The sequence below is a fragment of the Amphiura filiformis genome, unplaced genomic scaffold (genome assembly GCF_039555335.1).
Source record: "Amphiura filiformis unplaced genomic scaffold, Afil_fr2py scaffold_23, whole genome shotgun sequence".
Classification (NCBI taxonomy): domain Eukaryota; kingdom Metazoa; phylum Echinodermata; class Ophiuroidea; order Amphilepidida; family Amphiuridae; genus Amphiura; species Amphiura filiformis.
In genome coordinates, this window is record NW_027305487.1 from 942,701 (window position 1) to 958,867 (window position 16,167).

At 35.5% G+C, this 16,167-nt stretch overlaps 1 protein-coding gene across 1 annotated transcript in view; it reads left to right on the forward strand.

Annotated features, from left to right (window-relative positions):
* LOC140143549 (uncharacterized) overlaps positions 1-7,703 on the forward strand; it is a 71,867-nt gene extending 64,164 nt beyond the window's left edge. The window contains exons 18-23 of the mRNA XM_072165373.1: positions 1,137-1,238; positions 2,304-2,486; positions 3,670-3,699; positions 4,513-4,805; positions 4,995-5,128; positions 6,564-7,703. Coding sequence (XP_072021474.1) covers positions 1,137-1,238; positions 2,304-2,486; positions 3,670-3,699; positions 4,513-4,805; positions 4,995-5,108 — 722 coding nt within the window. The 3' untranslated portion in view covers positions 5,109-5,128; positions 6,564-7,703. The remainder of the gene's footprint in view (positions 1-1,136; positions 1,239-2,303; positions 2,487-3,669; positions 3,700-4,512; positions 4,806-4,994; positions 5,129-6,563) is intronic.
* Positions 7,704-16,167: the final 8,464 nt, after the last annotated feature.

The window sequence follows — 16,167 nt, forward strand, 5'->3', positions numbered from 1 at the left end:
TCGTAATGAAGGGATACTTATTTTATATGATGTGTATAGGGTCCATGCACAGCAATGTATATGCGCAAGAGACCTCATTTTGCAATGTAATTTGTGGCAGAAAGTCATTTTAAGCGTATTGGCCCGTACCGGAAATAATTGTTTACATGACATTTGACCCCAATTATGTGTGATTGATATCATTTTGTTATTTCATTTGTGACAGAAGCAGCATTTTATAGGTATTTAACCCCATACCAAAAATGATCCAAAATGACATTTGAACTTCACTTATGTTTGCAACATAATATAGACAATAGCTTTAGCCGATGCATATGTGTGCAAGTGACATCAGTGTAATGTGTAAATTGCGGCAATGGTAATTTGAAGGTATTTAGTTAACCGGTAATGACTCGCTAATGACCTTTGGCCCCGATTTTGTGTTCACCCTATGGATACTGGGAATAGCTGATGTATTTGTGCATAATTGCACAAGTTGACATCCTCAGGCAGGACAGGCTTCTCATCAGACGTGATTATCATGTTGAGGAGAGACGAAATCTGCATACAGAGGAATTGTGGTCTTCCACATGACCACCATTTGTAAAGAAAGTGGTGATTTTCATGTTGATTTGATTTTAATTGACTTTGTGTAACTGCGTTTTTACTTGGATCTCAAAAATAGCTCTGAATCTAGTCTTTATTAGTGGTCATACGCCAGTGATTTTACAGTTGTCGGAGGACAAGATGTTGATTCAGCTAGAACAAATGCCTCATTTTCTTTTAATCTTGTGGCATTTTTCAAACTATACTTTATTTTGATACGCACTGTATATAGCTTATAAGGCCTATACGGACTCTAAAAATGGGACTCAATACTGCGTGCATGATAACGTAGGATCCATGTATGGGCGAAATGAAGAAGTAACTTATAGAAAAAAAAAAACGTTTTGTGCCATAATGACCTGTGTATAACCTCTGACCTCCAGTTGTTCACATGACGACATTTGTGCTACCAATCACTTGTTTTAACGACCAACTGATATTAATATGTAAATACCGTAGTATTATTGAAGGTCTGTTATTAGAATTATAAGCTATCATATACATGTAAAAGTTAATTCGGTTGTGTGCGATGTGTGTGTTTCTTGTTACAGAAGGGAGTATTCTCGAAAGCATGGGCAAAGCGGTGGATAATGCTGATGTCGTTCTTGCATGTGTAACACAGAAGTACCAAAACAGCAAAAATTGCAAAACAGGTGTGATGAATATTTCACTTTATCCTTAAGAATATAAAGAAAAATACAATGATGAAATGGACATTTCTGGAATCAGAACCATATTACACTCAAAATTGATGTTTATGTCTTGTGGAAATATATTATCAACTTCACGTCATCAAACATTTGTTAGAAGTTAAACATGACTTGGAATAGATTAAATAAATAAGAGATGTTGCATCGCACATTCTACGTCGAATAAAGAGTATGCAGCGAGCCCTAAGTATGAACATATTTGACAGGCTACTGCGACTGCGTCCATGTACAGTGATGTATCCATTGAATCCATTCGAAATATATTAACTGGTAATATGGACGGTAACCACATGATGTAGATAATTTGGACAGGTCAAGATAATTTGAATAGTTGGGCAATTCCAAGCATCATTCCGCAACGCGAAGTTTGCATATGCAATTAAATTAGGGTCATTTGGGAATGTTTCTCCTACTTTAATCTTTCACTTACCAAAAATAGTTTCCATTATACTATTCACCTACTTAATTGGCTGCTGCATTAAAAAGAATTCATGTGCAAACTTCGCGTTGCGGAATGGTGGTGCTTGGAATTGCCCAGTTGGCTGATGCATTAAAAAGAATTCATGTGCAAACTTCGCGTTGCGGAATGGTGGTGCTTGGAATTGCCCAGTTCCACTTTAATGAACTGTCCACAAATCTGAATAATCCGACAGGTCAACATACTTTGAACAAGAGAAATACAATGATATAATGCTAGAAATCCTAAGTAAAATTTAGGGTTTCTAGACATATTCTAGCCAACGTTGAAATGTATTAACGGTTCAATTTATAATTATGTACATCGTCCAACATATCTTGCTGGCAAAATATTAATGGCGTTTACCATTCATATAACAGGTTCTCCTCGACTAATATTGGAATAAACACAGTATAATATTATTGCAATATTATGGTTAAATTAACACAGTGAAGTTATACTAATGAATATAAAGTAGCAGTTTCGTTTAATTAATGCAAATGTAGGGATAATTTAATAGTTCTTACCTTTTGTTTCTATTTCAATTTCAGAAGCCGAGTATGCATACAATAGCAACGTCCCTATAATCCCTCTCAAAGTAGATCACTTCAAACCAAAAGAGTGGCTGGGAGCAATCTGCGGTACAAAAATGTATTATCATGTAGGCACCGACGAAATGCTCAATAAAAACTGGAATGGTCTTCTCAGAGATATAAATGCACGCATTGGATCTGGTAGGTATATATATATCCATACAATGTGAGCTTAATAGTATGACAATTATATAACAATAATTGTAGGTTATCTTTACCTGTGCTGTGTAAAACCCTCAATTCTTAACGAATTATAAGTTAAAAAGTGAGCTGTTGTAAACTGCAACGGATTATAAGGGTAACCTACTTAGCCAATATCAGAAATATGCAACGTTTTCCCGCCAGTGTAACAAATCTCAGAATATCGTAAGTATATCGTAATTAATTTTTTTCATCCACATTCCATTCTAAGCCATTATTAACTATTAACATATACAACTCTATTCAGTGGCAAATATTTTCAACATTTGGCAGGTCCATCCCAAGAACAAACTACCACTTTTTCCTATCAAAACCATGCTTGGCATGAATGTTACTTTGGATGAAAGAAGTAAAATAAGCACGCCTCAAATTTTTCCTTTAATCTAAGATGGCGGCCAAAATTTTAAACTTCCACTAAATCCTTAAAAACTCTATATATAGCTGCCTTTGAAAGCAATTATGAAATGACACAGTAAGTTAATGAGTCTTTTATGGTATTAATATACAACTACAAAAACTTCAAAGTTGCTTGTATGTTCATAAAAGCATGATAATCAAAATAAATCTAGAAGCCACTACTAAAATCTACATGAATCCAAGATGGTGCCCAAATTCATAAACTAGTCATTCCATGCTAATTTAAAACGGACTCAGTGTACACCTAACATCTTGGATGTAATTGTCCTACCATTGGTCACGGGTACCTTTTGTGCTCCTCTAGGTGCGATCACAAGAACAATTAATTCGATTTTTTCCTCAAAAATTTCGCGATCTTGAGCATGACGAGCTAAATTGGTCAATATAGTACGTGGCGCAATGTGTTTCGGATTTTACTTTCCTACATTACTGGAACCAATTCTTTTTTGCATCCTTAATCCTGAAATGATAAACAATTTGATTGGCATTTTTTCTATGCCCACTCTGGTTCCCACGAGGAGTCAAGGTTCACAGTGGGACCAAATCTTAAAAGTATTCCCATTATTTTGTAATTTATCTCAAATTGTTCCACTCATCAGAGGAAAAATAATTGTCTGGATTCTGCTGCAATTAGTTTTGAGGAATTTCACATCGCGGCTAGAATATGAACCTTTAAAGGAAATACTTCTTTATTATTGTTACACAGATGCTGACCATGATCCAGAAACCAACACAGGTAAGAATATGATTGCAAAAACGTGCACTGTGGGACTTTTAAAAAATATACCCAAAGGTGTACCGACCGATTGTAGATTGTAGGTGTACGGACCACGAGCAGGGATATTCAAGTTGTCCACCTAGGTGTACGGACCGCGAGTAGGGATATTCAAGTTGCCCACCTGGCCAGAAATACCGGAATATAATTGCCACAAAACTCGATATGTCGGCATCTTCCTTTTGGTCTGTTTTCGACAAATATTAACCCCATCCTGCCCAATTTTAACATTAAAATTATGCCTTTGTTCCGGTAACCTCATTATCAGAGCGAATCAGCAGGACGATTTTGCAATTTAGCCATTGTATTTACTTACAATTGTTAACAAATGCACCCTCAAGTTTGCCAAGATTTTAAAGACTCTCGCATATGTTTTATTGTCTTGATATTTTTACATTCTGGGTGTAACCAGGATATGAAACCAACCTATACTGTAATACTTGCATGGAAATGGCGCGTAGCTATAGCGGCGTGCAATTGCCTCTGAATTTGGAAATCATCACTTTTTAAATTAAACTTAAAAGTTATGCAGTACCGTAAACATGACTTAATAGAGAGGTTAATCCGATTGAAATAAACCAGCAGCATTATAATTTTATTTTTATTTTCTTTCTTTCTTTCTTTCTTTCTTTCTTTCTTTCTTTCTTTCTTTCTTTCTTTCTTTCTTTCTTTCTTTCTTTCTTTTTTTTCTTTCTTTCTTTCTTTCTTTCTTTCTTTCTTTCTTTCATAATAAGTATAATAAATAAAGAATCAAACATTCTTTAATAACACTAGGGGTGTCTGAGAACATATTGAGATGGAGGACTGTTCTGAATCGACAGAGGCCAAAGCTACAAGCGGACATGGATCCTAAAATGTTGGTGTCTCGTCTGAAATTTCTATCGCAACACGAGTGCGCAGAGATTGAAAAATCCAGCGACCCTGTCGAGACACTGCTAGCAATTTTGCTTCGTTGCAAAGAGGAGGCCTGGCCCAATGCCTTCATTGATGCACTGCAGGGGGAAACAAAATACGTGCATCTGTCTAATGCATTGAAAGAGTTCGAAAACGTTGCCAGTGAAATCAAAGTAAGCTAAGGGTAAACCAAGGGTGGCAAAATAAACAAACACATGTTAACCTCAAGACAATAAACAAAGAAAAATAAACATCATTAAGTAGTATTTCCACTGTGTAAAGCTGAAGATTAGAGTAACCACGTTATTTCAAAAAATATTCCATCTTTATTTACCTTTAATTCTCATTTCGCTCAACGACAGATACAAACGGATAGCCCATCTGGTAGAGCTTCTGGCTTCACGGAGAAAACGGAACACAGCACAATGGAGTCCCCGCGTCCTGCAAGTTCGAATTCAGATGATGATGAAGACTGAGCTTTACCCGTCAGAATTAGGTACTAAATTGTCTTCTTGATAATCCAGTTTCAGTAAACCTTCAAAGCTGTTCTTTATTACAGTTGATTCTATTAAATACATTCATTCAGTCAATGACTTAAGTCGTTGGTCATCCTTTGCTTACATTTTAGAGAAAATAATATCGACCAACCACCCATCTAGATCTAGCCTCGAGGATGTGTGGAAGGGCGTGTACAGGGGCTGGTGAACCTTCATGAGCTTAAAATAAGTTTTATGAGATCTTCTAAGGTATATGGACATACACGTGCCATTTACATTAAAATAGTCTTTTCCTTTTATAGTATAAAAAACAAATACATATTTGGCACGATTTGTGAAAAATAGCTGTTGTCCTAATTGTGTGAGTTGTGTAGAACAAGGATACTTCAATTGCATATTAAACGGCTCATGTCATACATCATACCCATTACAGAATATTACAGAACAGGGGCTATTTGTACATTTTTTAAAAATAATTATGTTAAAAAAAAATATTTCAGATTTTTCAGATTTTAGCGTAAATTTATCCTTCAGGGGAAGGGGTACTTACACTATGAGGTAGAGAAGATCGGGGAGTGTCCCCTCCCCCTACATTTTTTATACCCCTCCAATAAATTAGTAATTTACCGGAAAAGAATGACTGCCCAATTTACATTGTACACTAGGCTACTCAGAGAAAATAGGGCGAACACTTCACGGTTTCCTCCAGAGGATGTTTAAAGGCATTCCCATAACCCAATGGGGTTTCTGACCTTGGTATGTCTGGCCTTTGTACACATGTGGCATAGTTGACTATACCTTGCATTGGGATTGTGTGCAAATATCTGGTGTTTGCATCCTTTTATTTAACATTCAAAACATTGAGACTTATGAATAAAATTAATGCAGCGGGACAATAATGAATGTTTCCTGTAAGAAATTCAAATATAAGTTATAAGTCTCAACTATTTGCCTGTTGACTGCAGTTTTAAAATTACCATTTTGTGTGTGTGGCAATGGGGACTTTGCCTTTAAGATTAGGTTATATTGATCAAATTTCCCAATCATAGTGCATTGTAGGAATGCCCTTAAGCCTCCTCTGGGTTTCCTCTATACGATGATGTGCCTCTCAAATGGGCAAGGTTTTTTTCGCTAGAAATGTAAATACCGTAGACATGGATATATTTCATGATAATTTTCATGAAATGAACGTTTAACGCAAAATGCAGTTTTTTACGAGCTTGCGTTATATAAATGTAAAATCGGCAATAATATGAAACTGTATTAATGAAAATCATTACGGTCCCTATTTTTGGTAAACTTACCCTAGAAATAGATCTACCCCTAGAGCCGCATACCCAGCACCCTTGCCCTTGGTATTTTTACACCTTAGTTATTGTGCAATGCATACCGTGTGAATTCAGATATTTTTCTTTAAATTATTCATATATATAGACACTTGAGACGCCGTTGAGTCACTCACCCCAAGCGACTTCTAAGATCTGTATTCTCTATGGAAATCAGCTACAAAGATGTTGAGAAATTCGACATAGGCATGGATTTCAGGAATAATGGTCCGATCAACAAGCTCATCCCCAGCAGTGGTTATATCCATAGACTTGGATTTCACGAAGGATGGTCCGATCAACAACCTTATCCCTAACAGTGTTTAAATCCAAAGACCTGGATTTCACGAAAGATGGTCCGATCAACAAGCTCATCCCACCAGTGTTTAGATACACAATAGACATGAATTTCACAGAGGATGGTCCGATCAACAAATTCATCCCCACCAGTGTTTAAATCCACAAACATGGATTTCACGAAGGATGGTCCGATCAACAAGCTCATCCCACCAGTGTTCCCTCTGAGCACTTCAAAGCTTTGATGAAAGTATAAATTTCATGATAAAATTGGCCCAATTACTATTTAAATGACACTATTTTGTCATTACTTTCTTAGTTTGTTCTCCAATTTATCTGAGTTTTCAAGTGCAAATGTTTACCATTCATATCAAAAGGTATTAACATATCAGCAGAAGAAGTGGAGCCAGGGTCAAGTTTATTTAGATTGACGATAAATATTGACGAGTCGCAGCGGAAGCAATGATCGACGGAAATTAAATAAAATAGACACATGTTTTATCAGGCTCGCAGTCGCATATAGTAGCTAGGAAAATACAAAAAATAAATTGCCATCCTCCCTCGTAAAGGAAAATGTCCACCCTCCTCTACAGGGAGGACGGCAATTTATTTCTCGTATTTAAGCCTTAGCAACTACGGGCATTTTTGTGGGGAGGAGATAAGATTAAGTGACCGCTTATAGGTTCGATTTTCTACCCGCCTAATCACGAAGCTCCAGTCTCGTAAAGTACGGGTTTCTATACGCTGGCGAAGTTACGTAATAATCGGATTAACTACCATAGCAATAGGTGAAAACAATCTTTGAATATACCGCGCTGTACTGATACGTTCACGCGGTACCTCTTCATTGAACCATATCATGCTGATTACTTGCACCTGTAAGATTAGTATCTTTGAAAATACCAGTATTGTATTCAATCTATGATTGCAGACATAAACAGGTGATGAGTGTAACCTGCTTGTAGTGCAGGTCGATATGTTCAAAATTGTTTTCATCTATTGCTATGGTAATTAATCCGATTAATTACGTAACTTCGCCAGCGTAAATAGGCCCGCTGGTTTTTGAGATTTGGAAATAGTAATTAACAGTTAACAGAAAGATGTATTTAACGTCTTTTCTGGTAACGTTAAAGACTTGAAAGTAATTTCACGGTTTTGACACCTTGTTGTGATTGCCTTAATATTAGGCATAAAACATATTATATTGTTTGATCTTACCATGCAGAGTTATTAATAATGCATCAAATATATTATTCTGAATCACATTTCCCAAACAATCAGTGATCCGCTATATTAGAACACAAAAGAAACTCATCAAAGTTCAATGAAATTTGGCAATTTGGGAACATGTATTTTGCTGAAAATTCGTACACAATTACATTTTATTCTCTTGCAAGTAAAGCTAGTAATTCGATGTTTTTTGGATATGAATATCCAATTAAATAAATTTGGTGTACTATGATTACAATAACCCATGTATGTTTCCTTGGTGGAACAATTAGGAAAAATATGTACAAAAATATATATCTGATAATTATCCCTTGAAATGTTACCTTGACAGATACATTGCGATTGGTGAAGGGAAGGTTTGCTGAAAATGCGAATATTATTTGTCAATGTATTAAACAGATGTTATTGCTTCATGTATTATGCAGATATTATTACTTCATGTATTTATGTATATCACCTTCTACTAACGTACTAACAATACTCGTTGAGTGTAAATAATTTATTTTTCCAATTTTGTATAATCTCTTTAAGCCAATTTTTCAGATTTCCCGTTCTTCCGAATTTGAGCTTAAGTTTCACCATAACCAATGATAACATTATGAATTTATAATTTTATAATCTAAAGAATGAGCCTTTATTGGTGATTTATAGGACAATATACCTGTACGTTTGAAAACATTATGTGTAAGATTAAAGAGTTTTATTTATAGGATTGTTTCATACAATTGGTGACTTTTGCAAAGATAAATCCAATGTTTTACTCACTTTCTGAGTTTTCGATGACTGGTTATGCCATCTTGATCACAGATGTCCGTGCTCACTGCACTTCCCACCGTGGAACTTTGTAGTCTCATTCCCACAGGTTGGTGATTGATTGAGCAGCGAGTCAAGGGCGTGATCCAGATAATACATCCTTGTGTCTCGATTCATTGTTTTGTCGCCCCATCTCCTGATCCACGTGGCTTCACGTATTTTTCTAGTATTGGATCGAATCTCTGTCTATTATGAGGGTCGGTCAGTATGTAATAAGAGTTGACTTGTGACGCCATGTATGGATTGTTTTCATGGCATTGCTCAATGATCACATAAACACTGTACCTTTGGCTTTCAAACAACACACGTGTAAAAATTATATCACACACATGATTACGTAACAGCATTAGCATCAAATTAATGGTCGTAAGGGGGGTGATAGAGTTACGCAATCTAATGTTCAGATATCGGTAGGCCTATATTTTAAGAGAATAGATGGGTATAGCTATATATTTTACCTTTATGCAAATTAATTGCTACGTTTTAGGTAAAAAGAAGCTATGTTTTTGCTTTGCAAAAAATGCGTATAGAGATTGTAATATGAGTGGTTGTGAAGAATGGCCATTAATTCCGTATAGGAATAAAAGACACTTGAGTTTCTCTATTTTTGAGAAACTTATAGAAAGCTATCGTAGGACGCGTTTCGATTAATGGTGATCAAGACTTAGTTGATCTTTTTATTAATCTCATCAGCTACATTTTGCTCAGCTTAATTTATGATCACCTAGTATTTTGGTATATTTGTTCACAGTAGAAACATGGATCTGCATACCTAATTAACTTAGGTCCAAAGTGCCTAACTTTTTGACATTTGCAGTTTGGTCCATTTTTAGTGACAGAGTTTTTCTCTAAAAATGGCAAATGCAATGTCTATTATGGCATTGTGAAGGCCTATGCTAATATTTAGTGACAGAAATCATGTTCTACTATGAAATTTAAGCATGAGTGGTTTTGATTTCATTAAAATGGATGTCTTTTCTTTATTAGAAAAGAGTAGACCTATTACTAGTTGTTTTTGTTAAGGGAAATAAGAGGCTGAAACGAGGTATTGTTGTATATTTTATATTTTCTCGGGAATTAAAGTATGGAGAATGCTGCCTTTTGGAACAGTTATAGAACACAAACTTCCAGTTCATTAAACCATGTTCGTGGTCAAATATGTTTTATTTATGACAAAAACAAGGCTTTTCTGTCTATAAACATTTTGATATTGCCAACAATAGCAAACGTGGAAATTTTAGTTTTTGCCAGTTCTGTTGACTAGTCCCCAAAGGTTAAAAAGGGAGTCTCCTAGAAAATATTTGAAACCGTGATTGAAATATAACTGTTATTCTACCATTGTTACATTTATACAAAAAGTAGTGGTACAGAGAGAGAGAGAGAGGCTATCGTTTGAATGAGAAATTTATTTTTAAAACTTTTCTGTTCAATTGAGGTTGAGATCATCCATAAAAATTCATATGAATATTTAGATTAAAATTTTTTCAGCATTTTGTAATATTTTAGGCCCTATTTACATGGAATTTTGCAATTCTCGTGCATTTTCAGCATGTTGTATCGGTCATCCCACCTACGCATGCGCATATTGTTTTTTGATTTGCACCAGTTATCATCGTACTAAGGACTAGCTCTCACACGTGACCAGTCATTATATTTTAATCTGTTTCATTTTGGAGATAATTAATGTCATTTGTAATAACTGCCTTTTCATTTTCGCAAATTTTGGAGAATAATGTTGCTTCCATTCAAGCCCGAAAGTTGTTGAAGTCCCAGACGTCCCATTTCCACCCAGGTTTAATGCCAAATCTCATAAACTGTGGAGCTAGTGTTTATTCCTGCCCCAAACTACCCATATGCAGTTTGTACTTTTGCTGTTCTCGGACATTTTAAACACGTGCCTTTGATGCCATTGTATGCTAATGCTATTACGTAATCAAGTATACGGTATCATTTACACATATGAGGTTTGAAAGACAAAGGTACAGTCTTTATGTGATCATAAAGAAATCCCATCCAAATATTCAATATATGGGGTAAGAGGTCAACTCTTATTACATACTGATCCACCCTCGTACATTTGCCCCCCCTAGTCGATAACATGGTTTTCCTGTGCGATAATGTATGTTATGGCGTATTTGTTTTGTTCTGTTAGAGATTATTTTCTTTTGGCGTGTTTCTGGTATTCTTTTAATCTAGTTCCGAATGTTCCTCCGGTCTCACATCACCCCACTCTATAGGCAACTTCACAAGTCTTATTGGGCTCTATTGTGTCTTTTGAATTGAAAAGTAGGGGGTTTTCAACGTGTTGTGAGGTCTCATGGCGGTGGCAATACGATGCTTCCAGATGATTCGTTGCAGCTTTTCAGAATGTCCTTCTCTTCTATGTATTGTAACACTTTAATACCTTTCGACGGATCCTTGTAAATTGTCTTGTCTTTTTTTATATATACGGCAAAAAAAGCCATGTTATCGACTGTGAGGGGGCAAGATAACAGACAAAGACTCGCCATGTTGATCAGGAGAAGGGGCGACAGAAATGAATCAATACAAAGGGATGTAGTCTCTGGATCACGTCTTTGACTCGCTGCTCAAACAATCGCTAACATGTGGGAATGAAACCTCCAAGTCCCGCGGCGGGAAGTACAGTGAGCATGAGCATCTGTGATCAAGATGACATAACCGGCCATCGAAAGCTCAGAAAGTGAGTAAAAAACATTGGACTTGTCTATCAAAAAAAGGTGTTATGACAAAACTAATTATTGCATAACATAATGGCCAAGTAAGAAAGGTTTAAGATCCAAAGATTCACTTATCAGGGCTACGGTTTTTGTTCAACATGTATTTAGTATTATAGTTCAGTAAAGTAAGTTCTTGTAAGGTTGTAGCTTATAGTGTTTATCTAGTGCCTAGAGGTTAGGCGATATATAAATCTCGGCGAGAAAAATATATACTGTATAAGAAAGTGTGCCGTCATTAGATGGGAACGTGATTTTTGCATACAAAATAAGTGACTTTAGACGAGAGTCAAAATGTCAGCACAGAAGCGTTGTAATATTGAATTGTCAAGTATAAATTGCTTCAAATGCAAAACAGTTGCAAAAACAAAATGAATCCGCCTAACATGTAAATAACAAAACAGTAATAGCTAGTAATACGATATTGGCATGTATTTCTACGCAAAGATGTGAAATTGGTTTCGAAGAATTGTATCTACAATAATTACATGGAATATCATTTGGAACACGTATTTTGCTGAAAATCTGTGCAAATGCCAAACATTAAAATAACCTAATAAAGGCACAATCTGACATTTGACATAAATGTAAGAATGCGTACATGTTTGTCATTAGGGCTGGTAATTCATTACTTGCAATATCCAATTAAATACAGATGATTTACTATGATTATAATGACCCATGTATGTTTCTTGATCAAATTGGTGGAACAATTATTAGCAAAATATGTACAAAAATATATCTGATGACCCTTCAAATTGTCGATGTTACCTTGACAGATACATTGCGATTGGTGACGGAAAGGTTTGCTGAAAAACGCGAATATTATTGCTCAATGTATTATACAGATATTATTGCTTCCTGTATTATGCAGATATTATTACCTCATGTATCTATGTATATCACTTTTACTAACCTACTAACCATACTATTTACGTGTAAATGATTTGTATTTTTTTTTTTCAATTTTGTATATATTTTAAGTCAATTCTTTAGATTTCTCGTTCTTCCGAATTCGAGATTTAGTTTCGCCATAATAATTATGAATTTATAATTTTATAATCTAAAGGGTGAGCTTTTATTAGTGAACTATAGGATATTATACCTGTACGTTTGAAAACATTGTGTGCAAGATTAAAGAGTTTTCTTTGTAGGACTATTTCACAGAAAAATCCAATGTTTTTACTCACTTTCTGAGCTTTCGATGACCGGTTATGTCATCTTGATCACAGATGTCCATCCTGACTGCACTTCCCACTGTGGAACTTTGTAGTCTCATTCCCACAGGTTGGTGATTGGTTGAGCAGCGAGTCAAAGACGTGATCAAGAGAATACATCCTTGTGACTCGATTCATGGTTTGGTCGCCCCATCTCCTGATCAACATGGCTTCACGGATTTTTCAAGTAAATTGGGTTGTGTCTTTGATGTTATCTTACCCCCTCCCAGGCGATAACATGATTTTCTTGTGCGATATGGTCTGTTATGGCGGATTTGTGTTGTTAGAGATTTATTTTCTGTTGACGTCTTTCTGGTATTCTTTGAATGCTCTTACCGTTTCACCAACATAAAGTCATATCACATCCCTTACACTCCACAATAAAGGCAACTTCATCAGCCTTGCTGGCCTCTATTTTGTCTTTTGAATGAAAAAGTAGGGGCTTTTCAACGTGTTGTGAGGTATCAAGTCGGTGGCAACACGGTGCTTCCAGATGATTCGTTGCAGCTTTTCCGAAAGTCCTTCTCTTCTATGTATGGTAACACTACCATAGCTTTCGACGGATTATTGTCAGTTTTCTTGTCTTTGGTTTCCTTTTTCGCTTTATTTGACATTTGATGTTTACTTTTGTCAACTGACCATCTAGGATAACTCGAAAGCTTTCTTATTTATTTCCTCTTTTTCTTTCTTATCTTCCTCTAATCAGTTACTAAGTTCTGCATTCTATCTAGTAGGGTACGGATAACCCTAGATTTTTGATGTAATGGATGTTGTGACGCGAAGTTTATGTATTGGCCTGTGTGTGTGATTTCTTTCGATAAACCAGTCATTTTATCGAGCCATCTTGTTTCTTGACAATACGCGTATTTAGGAAGGTATCTTTCCTTCCGATTCCTCTTCATATTTGAAATTGATGTTTCCCGACAGGTCCAGCGAGTTAAGGTGGACAGTTAGCTTTTTAGTAGAGTTTTACTTGATAATCTCCAATATATCTTTGGCATACAATCTGGCGCGGACCATGGCTTGTTCAAACCACATATCGCAAGAAAACCATGTTATCGACTGAAATGGGGCAAGATAACAAACAAAGACTCGAACAAATTTACTAGAACAATCCGTGCAGCCATGTTGATCTGGAGAAGGGGCGACAAAACTAAGAATCCAGACAAAGGGATTTAGTATCTGGACCACGTCTTTGACTCGCTGCTCAAGTCCCACGGCGGGAAGTGCAGTGAGCATGAACACCTGTGATCAAAATGAAAGTGAGTAAAGAGCATTTGATTTGTCTATCAAAAAACAAGTTTTATGACAACACTAATTATTGCATAACATAATGGTCAAGTAAAATGTTTAAGATTCACTTATCAGGGCTACGGTATTTGTTCAACATGTATTTAATATTATAAATCCATAAAGCAAGTTGTTGTAGTCGTAAGGTTGTAGCTTATAATGCTTATTTAGTGCCTGCAGGTTAGGTGATATATAAATCTCGGTGAGAAAAATATATACTGTATAAGAAAGTGTGCGGTCATTGGATGGGAACGTGATTTTTGCACACAAAACAAGTGACTTTAGACGAGAGTCAAAACGTCAGCACGGAAGCGTGGTTATATTGAATTGTCAATTATAAATTGCTTCAAATGCAAAACAGTTGCAAAAACAAAATGAATACGCCTAATATGTAAATAACAAAACAGTAATAGCTGGTAATACGATATTAGCATGTATGTCCACGCAAATATTTAAATTTGGTTTCGTAGAATTGTATCTACATTTAAGTACATGGAATATCATGATGTAGGCCTTGATATGATTAATATCTAAGGAAGATTTTGTAATTCAAAGGGCCCTGATTGGTGAACGACTGAATGAAATATACATGCATGTTTTGAATGAAATGCACCATGTGCCAGTTTTTAGTACCTTCACTTTCAATTTAATTTGTGGAGTTTCTCCACATTATGATAATGATCACGGTTCGAAGGTTTACCAATCAGGGATCATTGTTTTCGTCTTGTATATAATAGTTTTACAAAGCAGTTCCGTAAAAGTTGTGGTTTAGTTGTAGTCCTATGTTTGTAGCTTATATTGCATGTTTAGTGCCTAGCAGATCCTGTAAGTTAGGTGCTACCCAGATTTCGATTATTGATATATTTTGTATAAGTTGTTCAGTGGTACGTCAACATGAAAACATTTAAAAGCAAGGTGAATTCAGTGAGAAAATGTATTAAAGTGGGTCTTTGTGAAATATATTGACTTTTTGACTTGATTTAGCAGTCATTGGGTCAAATTTACACACATAAAAGGTGCACTTTGGAAGAGAATTTGAAACAGTCCGTAGAGCGTAGAATATTGTTGACATATGCTTCAATCGGGAAAATTAACAATTATGTATAAAAAATCAATATGTAAATAATTAACTACGAAAATGACATTTATAGTATTTCCGCGCAAAAATGTGGATTATATTTTTAAGAATTTTACTCCATGTTTAAATAAATGGATTATTATGTATGAGTAACACTTGTTATATAGGAATATTTCATGTAATTCCAAGGATGAGTCATGATTGGTGTACTATATAAAGACATACCTGTATGTTTGTAATACATCATGTGCAAATTATACTTAGCTTTGATCATTTTTGTTTTAATTTGTGGAACTTGACCACATATCTTTATACATCTCAATTGATGTGTTCTGTAAGCGTTTGGGGTACGGAACTTTAATATGAAATGGATGGTGCAAAGATGTGATTATCGCTCATTATGTTAGAAAGTAATGGTTTGGGGATAAGAATGGACTTGGACTTGATTTAGTGGTCATTGGGTGAGAAAGTGATTGGGAGAGAGTATTAAGAGTCCCAGAGAAGAGTAGATAGAATATTGATTTGCAAGGTTTAAATAACTTCAAATGTGAAACGGTTATAATAAGATAACGATAATATGTGTATGACAAAACAGTAAACTGAAATGTTTTTAACAGTTTACTCATCAGTTAAAAATCCATTTATTATATGGCTTGATGGTCATGTTTAGTTCAAGTTGCTGAATCAGGATCATCACCGTTGAATGTTTTTAATAAGTGGATGTAAAAGGGTGGTAAGATCCAATTAGAAGTACGGTTTAATTAGTTTGCACTTTTGACGGTACTTGGCGTTAAACTTAAACATTGATTATGTGGTGCACCACATCAATTTTGGTAATCAAGGTTTGACTTGAGGGAGGTGATTCTGTGACATGATTGAATAATTTTAAAAATCCCTTACAGCTTTGAGCTAAGACCAAATCTAAAGGTTAATGTATTGTCATGGAATTTGGAAACACACTTGAAATACAAAAACCATCGACAATCTGGACTGACTGAACGGCTTGATTGGGTTCGTGGTCTTTGATCACAGCAGGGTCTGGTTGTGTCTTAG